This window comes from Stegostoma tigrinum, chromosome 2 (genome assembly GCF_030684315.1).
Source record: "Stegostoma tigrinum isolate sSteTig4 chromosome 2, sSteTig4.hap1, whole genome shotgun sequence".
Taxonomy (NCBI): Eukaryota; Metazoa; Chordata; class Chondrichthyes; order Orectolobiformes; family Stegostomatidae; genus Stegostoma; species Stegostoma tigrinum.
The window spans coordinates 108,590,323-108,604,452 of NC_081355.1; the positions used below are offsets into that span (position 1 = coordinate 108,590,323).

Here is a 14,130-nt window from a genome sequence, read left to right on the forward strand (position 1 = left end):
ACGATACTGTTCTGAACAAATCCCATCTGTTTGCACGTTGTCTGTAATCTTTTATTCCTTGCGTGTTCGTGAATCTGTCTAAATGCCTTTTAAATGTTGCCTTTGTATCTGCTTCTACCATCCGTCCTGGCAGAATATTCCAGGCACATCCTACCGTCTGGGTAAAAAGCAACTTTCCTCGCACATCTCCTTTCATCTTTTCCTCTCTCTTCTTAAACCTATGCACCTTAGTATTGACATTTCCACCCTGGGAAAAAAAACTCCAACCATCTATCCTGTCCACGCTGCTCATAATTTTATATATTTCTACCAGGTCACACCATCCATCTGACCATGACCAGCCTCCGATGCGCTAGTGAAAACAACCCAAGTTTGTCCAACCTCTCACGGAAATCACAGAACCCCTACAATGTGGAAACAGGCCCTTCGGCCCAACAAGTCCGCACTAATGCACGGAGCATCTCACCCAGACCCATCCCTAATCTACACATCCCTGAACACTACGGGCAATTTACCATGGTCAATCCACCTAGCCTGCACATCTTTGGACTGTGGAAGGAAACCGAAGCACCCAGTTGAAACCCAAGCAGACACGGGGAGAATGTAAAAACTCCACACAGACAGTCACACAAGGCAGGAATTGAACCCAGGTCACTGGCGCTGTGAGGCAGCAGTGCTAACCACTGAGCCACTGTGCTGTCCTTACACTCGAATCCAGGCAACATCCTGGTAAACTTCTTCTCCAATAGGTTGGCCACTTGAACTGCACACAATACTCCAATTGTGGCCGAACTGAAATTTTATATAGCTGCAACATGTCTTGGCAACTTTTACATTCAGTGATGAAGACAATAGTCCTGTATACCTTGTTCAGCATCTTAGCCACTTCTACTGCCACTTTCAGGGAGCTATGGACTTGCATCCCAAGACTTGTACCTAGGTACGCTGTACCTAAGACGGTGCTGGTAAGGGGCGAGATTGTAAACTTTTCACTGTGCTTGAGTATATGTGATAATAACCTAATTCTAATATCAGAGATAATGGGAACTGCTGATGCTGGAGAATCTGAGATCACAAAGTGTGTAGCTGGATGAACACAGCAGGCCAAGCATCTTAGGAGCCCAAAAGCTGACGTTTCGGGTCTAGAACTTTCACCCGAAACATCAGCTTTTGTGCTCCTAAGATGCTGCTTGGCCTGCTGTGTTCATCCAGCTCCACCTTGTTATCTCTAATATCAACATACTGCTTCCTAATTTCACCATAAGCAATGTCCCTCTTGGTGAAATCCAATACAAAGTACTCATTAAGGACCTTGTCCGCTTCTTTTGGCTGCGTGCACAAATTCCTTCCATGATTCTTGAATAAACCTATCCTTTCCCGAGTTATCCTCTTGATCATAATATATGTATAAAATGCCTTGGAATTCTCCTCAATTCTACTTACCAAGGACATTTCATGACCATTTGTTGCCCTCTTAGTTCCTTGTTTCAGTTTCTTCCTGCATCCTTTACATTAAAGGACCTACTCTGATTTCAGCTTCCTAAACCTTATACATGCTTCCTCTATCTTTTTAACTAAATTTTCAATATCTCTCAATCTCCATGGCTCCTGAATCTTCCTACTCTTATCTTTCATCTTCTGGTCCTGAACTCTGATCCACTAGCCTTTTAAAAGACTCCCATATGTCAGATGTGGATTTACCTTCGACAGCCACCCCCATTTCTTATTTCTCCAGTTCAAGACTAATGCAGCTGTAATTAGACTGCTCCCAATTGTACCTGAATATTAACATCTTGTGCTTAATATACTAAAATATTTAGATTCTTCTGCAGGAGCAAATTGCTGCACATGCTGAAATCTCAACTGAAAACAAAAAAAATGCTGGAGATCACAGTGGGTAGGCAACATCCATTGTCACAAAGCAAGCTAACATTGAGTCTAGATCAATCTTCAACAAAGCAGAAGTACAGCTTAGATTCTTCTGCATCTTGGAATTCCACAGCCACCTTCTATTTCTACAATACTGCTTATTTTCTTCCTATCCAAGTGAATAACATCACATTTTCCCAAATTATATGCTACATGCCAGGCTTTTGCTCACTCAAATCAACCAATCCATAACTGTTTGCAGATTCTTTACATTTTCTTCACAATGCCCTTTCCGATCTATGTCGGTGATCTTGGAATTTATCTCTTAATGCTTCTCTCCACTCCACTTATGTAAGTCAATTATGTAAATTGTAAAACTTTGAAGCCTCAGCACAGATGCTCCACCCTGCCCCCACCCCCACCTCGAGGGATTCTACTTGGCATATCCTGCCAACAAAACTTTTCCATCTCCGCCCTCTGATTCTGTTTGATTTGACTAATGAATATGTAGAAAATAACTGGTTGCACAGTTAACAACAGATTTATGAATGGGAAATCTTGCCTGGCAAACCTTATAGACATTTTAATTTCATAGAATCTCTACAGTGTGGAAGCAGGCCATTTGGTCCATCAAGTCCACGGGACCCTCTGAAGAGCATCCCATCCAGACCCACACCCCTATCCTATCTCCGTAATCCTACATTTCCCATGGCTAATACACCCAACCTCCACATCCCTGAACACTATGGGGCAATTCAGCGTGGCCAATCCAACTAATTTGCCTATCTCTGGACTGCCAGAGGAAACTGGTGCATTTGGAGGAAACCTACGCAGACACAGACAGGATGGGCAAACTCCACACAGACAGTTGGTTGAACCTGGGTCCCCGGCACTGTGAGGCAGCAGTGCTAACTACTGAGTCATCATACTGCCCTTTGAACGAAGGTGAGTTTTGAGAGAGTTACCAGCCCAGTTGATAAGGGGACAAAACCTATGGTGTGTTTAGATTTTCATAAGATTTGATATAGTCCCACACAGGTTAGTAAACAAAATTAAACTATGTGGGGTAATATACCAGCATGGCTGAAGGATTTATCAACTGGCAGAAAACAAGTTAGGATTAATTGGCATTCCAAGGCTGTCAGGCTGTGATATAAACATGAACACAGAAGGAAATGTAGGCTACTCAGCCTCTTGAGGCTGGTCTGTCATTCAAAATAATTCTGGTTGATCTTCTACAGACAATCACTCAAACACCATATTTCACTCTCCCCAAACTGCTTGACATCTTTAGCATCTGGAAATCTATTTCTTTGAGGTTGTTGACTTGCTCAGCGAGCTGGCTTGTTCTTGTTCAGACATTTCGTCACCATGCTATCTTCAGCAGAGCCTCCAATGAAGTGATGTTATTCTACTCTGCTTGGAATTTATACTGTCTGGTCCATTATGGGGAGTACTGCCATTTCCAGTTTTGATCTATATGGGTTTGTATAAGTGGTCCAATTCTATATGTTTGTTTGCATTACGGTTGGAGAACCATGCCTCTAGGAATTCCCGTGTGTGTCTGTCTTTGGCTTGGGCTGCCATGGTTGCCTTGTTCCAGTTAAACTGATGGCCTTCATTGTCTGAGTGTACCGATATTAAGGAGAGCTCATAGTGCCGTTTTGCTGCTAGTTGATGTTCATATGTTCTGATGGCTAGTTTCCTTCCTGTCTGTCCGATGTAATGTTTGTGGCTATTTCATTGAAGTGTACAAAATTGTACAGGTGTTAGACACAGCAGATGCAGAAAGGATATTTCTCCTAGCATGGGGTTACAGAATCAGGGGACAATCTCAACATAAAGCTGGGGGTGAGGCAGCGGCAGCAATACCCCTGTGGTATTATTGCTAGACTGTTAGTAGAGACACTCAGATAATGTTCTGGAGACCAAGGTTTGAATCCCGCCATGGCAGATGGTGGCCTTTGAATTCAATAAATATCTGGAATTAAAGAGTCTAATGATGACCATGAACCCATTGTTGATTTTCAGGAAAAAACCCACTGGTTCACTAATATCTTTTAGGGAAGGAAACTGCCATCTTTACGCGGTCTGGCCTAGATCTAATGTGGGTCTGAAAGCAATGTGGGTGACTCTTAACAACCCTCTGGGTAATTAGGGATTGGCAATAAATGCTGCCTAACCAGTGATACCTTCTTCCTGTGAATGAATTAAACAAAAACAAAAGGGAAGGCTTTTATAACTGTGAGGAAGAAGTTCTTTGTTAAGAGTGGCAAACATTTGGATTTCTCTAGCCAAGGGGGCTATGGAAGTTCAATTGTTATGTAAGTTCCCATTACTTATGACATTGAGGGATAATGAAAGAGCACAGAAATATGGTATTGAGGTGTAATGTAACCATGAGCAAGAATGACATCACAGGTACAAGAGGGTGAGCGGCCTATCCATGCAACTTTGTTCACGTTCCCACATCAACCTTCCCACTAGACTCCCGCTTATCCTCATCCAAACTACTTATCATTCTGTAGCTTCTCTCATGTCATTCCCATGTCCTATCCAAACTCAACCCAGCCTTCAACCTCATCTCACTATACTCCCAAAAATTGAACTTGCTTCGTATACCATAAATTTCAACACAGTATCCACGTTGATTTATGTTGGTTTCTAGTCTCCCCACCATTCCCTTAAATCTGAAGGGTCTATAGTCCTGCAATGGCCATCCTTGTTACCAAGCTCTGCAACTTCAGGTCTTAACATACTCTCAAAGGACTTGGTCCTTTTGACCTCTGGTCCATTCCAACATCTTTTTCCCTATCATTTATCAATTTCAATGTACAAACAAAACCATTTCATATTCATGATAACAAAGTGTGGGGCTGGATGAACACAGCAGGCCAAGCAGCATCTCAGGAGCACAAAGCTGACGTTTCGGGCCTAGACCCTTCATCAGATGCTCTCTGATGAAGGGTCTAGGCCCGAAACGTCAGCTTTTGTGCTCCTGAGATGCTGCTTGGCCTGCTGTGTTCATCCGGCTCCACACTTTGTTATCTTGGATTCTCCAGCATCTGCAGTTCCCATTATCACATTTCATATTCATGTCTGCTCTCCAAGGTCCTCCTTTCAAACCCTCCTGCACTCCTATTTAATAACCACTGTTCAACCATTTATGGATTGCAAGCCAAGCCAAACCAAATCAGGCTTCCCAAGACTGGATTCATAACACAGAGCAATTAAAACATTCAATGACTTCCAACATTGCTCAAATTGTTCCTAACCAGAAATTACAATGAAAGATCTTGAACACCAAGTTGGTAAGTTAAACAAAAATTAACTGATTATCAAGAATGTTACTTTGGCATAGCATGTGTAAATTACAAGGCAATTAATTCTCTAAGTCTAATCTTCTTTGAATACAAACTCCAACTTGTGCACCAACATAGTTAAGGGAAAAATTAAGAAGAAAATAAGAGGATTGTAATTTACCAATTCATCATCGATGAATACCAGCCCTTTGTGAAATCTTGTGACTATGAGCTGTATTACAGATGTAGGACTATATATCTTAATTAAATTGCAAAGTCACGAGTTAATGCAAACTGGTCTTGACCTTTTACTTACTTTTTAGAATTCCATTCATATCTTAGAAAAGTCAACAAATCGATAACCAAGAATAATTAGAGAACAAAACTCCAAAAACAAAAGTTTCCCAGTCCACAGCTTTGAAAACAATACTACCTCTTGGCCAAAACTGCAATCAGAACCAACTCACTATGCTTTTCTGTGATTGGCTGGCTCATGACCAATTCTCCTTTGATTAACCAATTCACCAACCAATTAGCAGCCAGTCCCTGAGCCATAACATCTCAGTACCACATCATCTGCAGTGTTCTTAGACAAGCAATGAATCTGCATTATCTTTCCAAGTTGGTTCCAAGCAGAAAAGTGGTCTTTTGTTCTCCCCTCTCTTTTTAAAAATAAACAAGCTGCTGATTGAAGTTTAAAGCCCAATTCTCGACTGCAACTCCATTTAAAAACCAAAGGTGAGAAAAAGAAAACAAATAGTTACAACAGCCCCTAAAATATTTTCATCTTCAGCCAAGAGTTGATTTATGGTGGTTAAATACAATTTGTTTCAGCATAATTGGGAACAAACCAGAATGGATTGTTTAGATTGAGAATTCAATTGCGTGCAGTTCATTTATTCAGTGCTACTAGTATCCAAACAGCTGTGAAAACAACTCTTTGTACCTCTCTTCTATCCAGTGCTGCATACTCTGCTTCCACTTCTTCAGCTTCTGGATCTCGTGAAAATACCATGCGTGACTCGAGACTGAGAGCAAGATCCTTGTGATGCTGTTTCTCCGCACAGTCACAAGGAGTGTCTCGGTTTTCATTTTCTGCAAACAGGTCTGCATCATACTTAACTAAAAGCTGAAATCAAAGAAAATTTACAAAGCTAAATCTTTTTCTCTAAGTTTCAGCATGGTCACTTACTTCAGACTTTGCAAATGCAAGTCATAAATTGGTGATATTTTCAGTGAATCTCAGCACAACAGTTGGACATTACACATGAGCACTCGCCACTGTCACTAAATAGGAAGTGCTTGATTCTTACTACTTCTAGGGGACAGCAAACCCCTACTCATGATATTTAGATTAAGAAAAATATACTGTTAATATATCTTTATAACAACTTGCACGGATTTGATTATCTACATTATCATGAATGAACTTTGCCATTAGTAAAGCCCAAGATTTTGACGGTGGTACCAGCAGTGCTAATGTGGTTGAATAACAAGAGAAGACCACTTCTCGTAATGGATGGTCATCACCTTGCACTCCTGTCATATATGTTACTTGTCATAAATTAGCTCAAACGTAAATTTTGTTTAGTATTTTGTACACACGTGTGCAGACTACTTAATTGTCTAGGAATTACAGATAAGAATGCAACAACAGTTTTGATTATTAGTGGTCGTCATCTGATTTCTTAATGGATGGAAGGTCATTGATGAGGTTGACTGAGCCAGAATATCCCCAGGAAACTCCAGCACCAATATGTCCTGACTGTGACTATCAACCAGCTCCTGAGCAAGATACAACCTTGATTAGCACTCCTTCCCACACTGACTACAATTTTAATTGGTCTTCTTAGTACCATACTGCACTAACAAAGGCAACTACTGAAATAACTCTAAGCAACGTGGTTGAATTTCACAGAACACAGCAAGTGTTTCAACTATACTTCAATGTCTTGTAGAATTTGCCTCAATTTCTGAGTAACTTTGATTTTGGAAGGTATACAGAGAGGTTCCTCTTATTGCTGCCAACCAAGTTGGGTTCAGCCAACCACATAAACTTGATAGCAAATAGGAGTACCTGGGCAATCACCGCAAGATCTGTGTTGCCCAAGGAAGTAACTCAAAGGTGACAATTATCCTGTAAAACTGTGGTGATTTCAAGACTTGTTATTTTTTTCCCACACGCAAGTATCTGCCACTGGTTTGCTCTCCCCGAGAAGTAGTAAGAATAAAGACTGCACCAGAAAAAAAATGGAGAGAATTGTTTCGCCAACCCTCCTGGCCCACCATTTTGTATTTAAACGATGTTTCTCCACGTTTCATGTTTCAGCAAAACTTAAATTATTGAGTCAAAAAATTATGTGCACAAAAGTATCATAACAGAGACACATGATCATTATGACTTTTTTGCAAATTCTCCCCATGATATTTTAAAAACAACGTTAAATTTGAAAATTGAATTAAGTATTTAAGAGTTGATTTCACTGAAGAGGACAAAAGATCAAAAAAAAAATCAGCAAACAGGCTTCTGGAAAAGCAATACAATCTCTCGTTTTATAGAATGCAAGTATCCAAACTGGGAATTATTGAAACCATGCCATGGAAATTACCTCTACACATGTTTTCATCCCTGAGGCAGCAGCATAGTGCAAAGGTGTAAACTTTTTGTTATCAGTGGCATTGCTTTCAGCTTTCTCGAACTCGCCTTGATCTAGCCTTGCACCCTTCCACTTAAGAATCAATTGAAGACATTCTGCTCTCTTGCCATCATCTTCATTGGGTCGTGTAAGGCGGGGCTGCAGGGCTGCTTCAGGTAGCATGATATGTGGTCCCATACACAACAAATGTAAAGCAGTTTCATTATGTACATTCCGTTTGTTTGGATTCCCATCTTTGTTATAAAGGAATATTCTGTTTGGCAGAAGAGAACTGACATTAAAAGCCAAGTTAAATGATCATCCACATAGATTTCTGCTATTTAATCTAATATCAATTGCTTTGATTAAACCCACTTATGTGCTGTACAATAAAGTATTCAATTCTGACCTTTATTAAAAATATTGCAGTGCAGAGACCAAAAGTTTCCTATTATAACTAGCCTGGGGGCATAAAACACTTCCAAATAATCTCCAATACTTTGGCATATTCTTTATGATCTTTTGGCAAAAAGTTGAAGCAAGTTACAACATAAACAAATTTTATTCTTGAATGTGAAACACAATCTTTGCTAGCAAACATATGGTGTTAGCATATCAAACCTGTTAACAAAAGCCTAGATTCTTCAGCTAGCAGTGAAGTAACGGCATTCAGTGCTAACCTCACAGTAATTCAAAAGTACCTAACAACTACGTAGGCATGGATTTGTCTTTCCCACCAGTTTCTGCTAAAGTTAAAGAGATTGTCAGATGTTCATAGAAGTCACATTGCAAGGACATTACAAGGGGCAGGAGTAAGCAATTCAGGTTCTTGAGCCAGCTCTGCCATTTCATATGATAATGGCTGATCCCAGTTCAGTTTCAATTCCAATTCCCTGTCTCTTCATAACTGTTCAACCCATTATTAATTAAAAATGTCTATTTCCTCCTTAAATATATTCAATGACTTAGCATTCACCATATTTTGCTGTAGCGAGTGCCAGATTCATGACCCCATGACAGAAGTAATTTCTCATTACTCAAATTTACTACTCCTAATCCTAAAGCTATGATCTTTCATTCTAGATTGCCAAATGTGAAATGTCTACTTTGTCAATCCCTTTCACGAATTTATATACCTCAATTAAATCTCCTATCATTCTTCTCCATTCCAGAAAATTTAGGCCTAAACTGCTCAAACGCCATTCATAAGACAAACCCTGCTTTGCTGGAATCGATCTAGTGAATCTCCAATACAACTACTTCTCTCTAAAGTAAAGGGACCAAAAAATTGTGCACAATACTCCATGTGTGTTTTCATTAATGCCTTGTACACTGGAGCAACGCTTCCATACTTTTATACTTTATTTCTTTAGCAAGAAGTGCTAAAATTCCATTTGCCTTATTACCTGCTGTACCTGCATACCTTTTTTTGCAATTCATGCACAAGAAGCCCTCTGCAAAGCACTGTAAAGTTCCTCTCTACTTAGATAATAAGTTGCTTTTTGAGTTCTACAACCAAAATGGATAATCTCACACTTACTCGTGTTAAATGTCATCTGCCAAATTTTGGCATTCACCTAACCTATCCATACTGGCTTTTAAATTTCTGACTTTTTCATTCTAACTTCCTTCCCACCTATTTTAAAGGCATCTACAAATTTGGCTTTAGTACTTTAGAACACAGAACAGTACAGCACATTATAGGCCCTTCAGCCCATGCTGTTGTGCCGACCTGTTATCCTACTAAGGTCAATCTACCCTGTATACTCTACATTTTACTATATCCATGTGCCTATCCAAGAGTCATTGAAAAGCCTCTAAAGAATCTGACTCCACTACCACTGCCAGCAGCGCATTCCACATGCCAACCACTCTCTGTATGAAGAACCTACCTCTGACATCTCCCCTATACCTTCCTCCAATCACCTTCAAATTATGCCCCCTCGTAATAGTCATTTCCACACTGGGAAAAAGTCTGACTATCCATTTCATCTATGCCTCTCATCATCTTGTAAACTTCTATCAAGTCACCTCTCTTCCTTCTTCGCTCGAATGAAAAAAGCTCTAGCTCCCTCAACCTTTCCTCATAAGACCTGTCCTCCAGTCCAGGCAGCATCCTGGTAAATGTCTTCTGCACCCGCTCTAAAGCTTCCACATCCTTCCTAAAATGAGGTGACCAGAACTGAACACAATATTCCAAGTGTGGTCTAACCAGAGTTTTAGTAGAGCTACAGCATAACCTCACGGTTCTTAAACTCAATTCCCCTGCCAATGAAAGCCAACACACCAGATGCCTTCTTTACAACCCTATCAACTCGAGTAGCAACTTTCAGGGATCTATGGACGTGGACCCCAAGATCCCACTGTTCTTCCACACTTTTGAGAATCCTGCCATTAACCCTGTATTCTAAATTCAAATTCAACCTTCCAATATGAATCACTTCACACTTTATATCCCTGCCTCCAAGTTATGAATACAGATCGCAAATGACTGGTGCCCATGGACTGAATCCTGTAGGACGCCACTAGTTACATCTTGCAAACCAGAAAAAAAAGTCACATTTATCCCAAGATTCTGCTTTTTGTTGGTTAACCAATCTTTTATACAAGTTAATAAATTACCCCTAACACCCATGTGATCTTACTTTGTGTATTAACCTTTTGTGCAGCCCCCAATCAATTGCTTTCTGGAAGTCCAGATATATTACATCTACAGGATCCCAATTATCCACACTGCTTGTTAAATCATCAACGAACTCTTGCAAATTAGTCAAACATGATTTACCCTTCATAAAACTACGCTGATTGATGGATTGTGTTTTGACTTACTAAATGTCCTGTTATTACTTCCTAAATAATGGATTCTAACAACTTCTCAAATAAACATGTTAAACTAACTGGTCTTTAATTTTCTATTTCATGCCTCCACCCTTTTTGAATAGGGTGTTATATTAACATTTTTCCAATCTACTGAAACCTTTCTTGCATTCAGGGAACTTTGGAATGTTCTAACCAATGGACCTACTAGCTCTGCTGTCACTTCCTGTAAAATCCGAGGATGTAGGCTATTTGGCCCCTGAGAAAACAAACAAAATATTAAATCTTCAAGAAGAGAAAGCATTTAAATTTTGAAATATCCTCAATAGTAACAAACCAAGAAATAATCTGATCATTCTTCATTTATGATCAAATTTTAGAAAATACAAAATCCATGGATTGGACTGACATGCGTAGGTCCAGATACAGACCGAACTATCATAGAAAAATTTGTGATATTTTAGAACAATGAAGAAATTTGACATTTAAAATTGAACAGGTTACGGCTTTTATCAGATATTATTCCAGTGAAATGAATATGTAACATACAAGAGAAAGATCTAGTCAATTCAGTGCTTGCAATTTGATTTGAAACAGTGGGTGGGCAAGGGGTAAGAACACGAGCAACGCAAACTCTGGAAAGAATTTCAGAAACTTCTGTATTTCTATCCTGCATTACACATGTGCAGACTCCAAAGATTGCTGTTCTTTACAGAAGTGTAATGACTGTGAATGCAAGAGCTTTGCCTTCATATGCTAAACCCAGATCAAAATGAGAGCTATTGTGTATTAAATGGATTGGGAGCAACATTGTTAGCTTATTTACTGCCAAGTAGGAAAATGATAAAATAATGAATGAACCGCACTATGAGAAAGTCACAAATATTTTGCCCATAGAATTACCACTGACACAAGTTGTCTGATTAAAGTATTTTTTAAGTATTTAGTTTAAATCCTTATTCAGCTTAATACTGTTAGTTTTGCATTCATTAGGTACAAGGCAGGAGCAATTGATGCATTGGTGAAATAATCTTGTTGACAATATTAACGCATGCCCTATATCTTGGGTTCATCTACATCCACAAGTTAAAAGCAGGCTTAAACTAGTTCCTCATTGGCATGATGTCAGCATTAAATTTCAGGTGAATTCAGCACTGACCAGTAATATTCTATATAATTACTAAGGCACTATAGAGAAGGTTCAGCGGTGTGGTTCCTGTGGCTAAAGAAACCAGTGAAAATGCTGTGCAATGCTTCAGGGCGTGATATATTGCTTGGGTTGCACAAGATCTCCATATTGTGCGCATGAGGCCAACAGCTCAACAGTTGGTGGGAAAAAACAGTTCTATTCCACTGCAGTAACAACATCTCAATCTAATAGTGGCATTTTTCAAGCAAAAACAATTCACTGTTCAAAACCAGTAACAAATGTTTTCATCAATTCATACTTGCTCAACATCAGTTCCAAAGATTTTTTTTGCCTGCTGATTAGACAGCTGGTGGCAAGAGTTGAATTCAAAACACCAATGAGATCAGGTCACCAGCTGCTCCAACAACAGGCTGGTAGGAGTTACAATGCTAACATAAATATTGGCAAGGAGATATTGGTTACTGCACTAAGGTAAATCTAAGTCACGCAAGTCTTAGTGATTCAAGGACAATGCAAATACTGAATTCAAGGTTCTACATGTGAAGAAGTGCTGCACTCATTGTCAAGTTTTAAAAATGGAAAATAAACATATAGTTTGTAATACCGACAGAGGCTACAAGGAGCAGCTGGCTAGATACAAGACAGGGACAATATCTGTAGAGGCAAATAGAAACCAAATATTTTCCATATTGTAAGGCACCCTTTATTCTCCACGTTCAAAATAACAGCAGGGTCAGGGAAATTACATCATGGAGGAAAAAGGTTAAAAAGCCCTGTTTCAGACAAACTGAATCACTCTTTCTGCGTATAATAGTTTCCCCAGTAGCAACACAAAAGATGACCCTTCTTAAAAGGTAAAGAGCAAAACTGTTCAAAATCAGAAAATTATAGAGCCAAATAATATCACAGATGTTCACTTCATATTCCAGACCCTACACAGTATGCAAATAACTTTTGATTATCCTGCAACGTTAGCCTCTTATGCATTCCCAATTTCCAGAACTCCACTTGGAAATGCTGTCTAAAGTTTTATTATGTTAGCAATGCAAGCTGTTGCTGCTTTATTCATTAAAAGTCCACATTCAACTTGATGTCCTTTGTAAATTGCTGCTTTGCCTCCACAGCCTCCTCCTCCTTTCCTCCAAAATGCTTGATCACACTGTTCATTCCCAAAAGGTGCGCCCACTTTTTCCGTAACACCATGCTGGACTCTGTTCTCAAACTTGCATTCCTGCCGTACCAACAAGTGACCTTAAATCAAAGAATGGATTCTTTGCACCACAACTGTACATGCAGCAGGGTGTGATATCCTTTAATCTTCTCAAACTTTCTGGAGCCTGATAGTCGTCAACCTCCCCTATTACAGCTCAGTTGGACTCTCATTTATTCCATGCAATAGGCTGAAGGCCCCTCTTCTGTGCTGGAGAACTCTATGACTTTGTTGCCAATGTAACTATAGCCAAACGACCTAATATCTAGCAACGGCTTCTCTTCTAAGGCCTACAACATTATCTGGAGATTTCCAAAAGTTTGTACTCAGACTTCACTTTTGTCTCAGTATGCGTTCAGATATTTTACAACTGTAAATGCACTGAATAAAAGCCACCAGCTGTTTTCTTATGCTAGATTCACAGGCAACTTCATTTTCAGATACTGATTGATTCAATTTAGTCTGAATTGTACTCGTAAATGCTTTAAATTGCACATTTGCCTGTTCTAATGACTGTATGGTTTTTTTCACTTCAACTATGATAAATCAACTGCATAAAAAGATTTAATTTAATGACTATTAAACAACACACTAACAGTGTCATATACCATGGAAATAGATCCTTACGTCCAACTAGTCTATGCTAGTTCAGTTTGGGAACATGGTTGGCATGGGCTGGCTGGACCAGAGGGTCTGTTTCCATGCCGAATGACTCTGGCTTGCCCCATTTGGCCCAAGTCCGTCCAAACTTTTCCGATTCATGTACTTAATCAAGTGTCTTTTAAATGTTCTAACTGTACCTGCATCCACCATTTCCTCTGGCAGTTCATTCCACATACAAACCACTCCCTATGTAAAAAAACCGCTGCCTCTTAGGTCCCTTTTAAATCTTTCTCCGCTCACCCTAAAAATATGCTCCTAATTTTGATCTCCACCCTTGCTATTCACCTTATCTGAACCCTTTACTAAATTTATAAACCTCTGAAGGTCACCCCTCAACCTACAACACTCCAGTGAAAGGAATTCCAGCCTGTCTTTGTGACTCAAACTCTCCCTTCCTGGCAACATGCTGGTAATTTTTTTCTGAACACTTGCCAATGTAATAACATTCTTCCAAGAATAAGGCGACCAGACTGCACATGGTAC

General features: G+C 39.6%; 1 protein-coding gene across 6 annotated transcripts in view; it reads right to left on the bottom strand.

Annotated features, from left to right (window-relative positions):
* ankib1a (ankyrin repeat and IBR domain containing 1a) overlaps window positions 1–14,130 on the bottom strand; it is a 90,857-nt gene that overhangs the window by 58,440 nt on the left and 18,287 nt on the right. For all 6 annotated transcript variants that reach the window (XM_048554217.2, XM_048554235.2, XM_048554210.2 and 3 more), the window contains 2 exons: window positions 7,781–8,081; window positions 6,118–6,300 (listed from right to left, as the gene is read on the bottom strand). In XM_048554217.2, coding sequence (XP_048410174.1) covers window positions 6,118–6,300; window positions 7,781–8,081 — 484 coding nt within the window. The remainder of the gene's footprint in view (window positions 1–6,117; window positions 6,301–7,780; window positions 8,082–14,130) is intronic.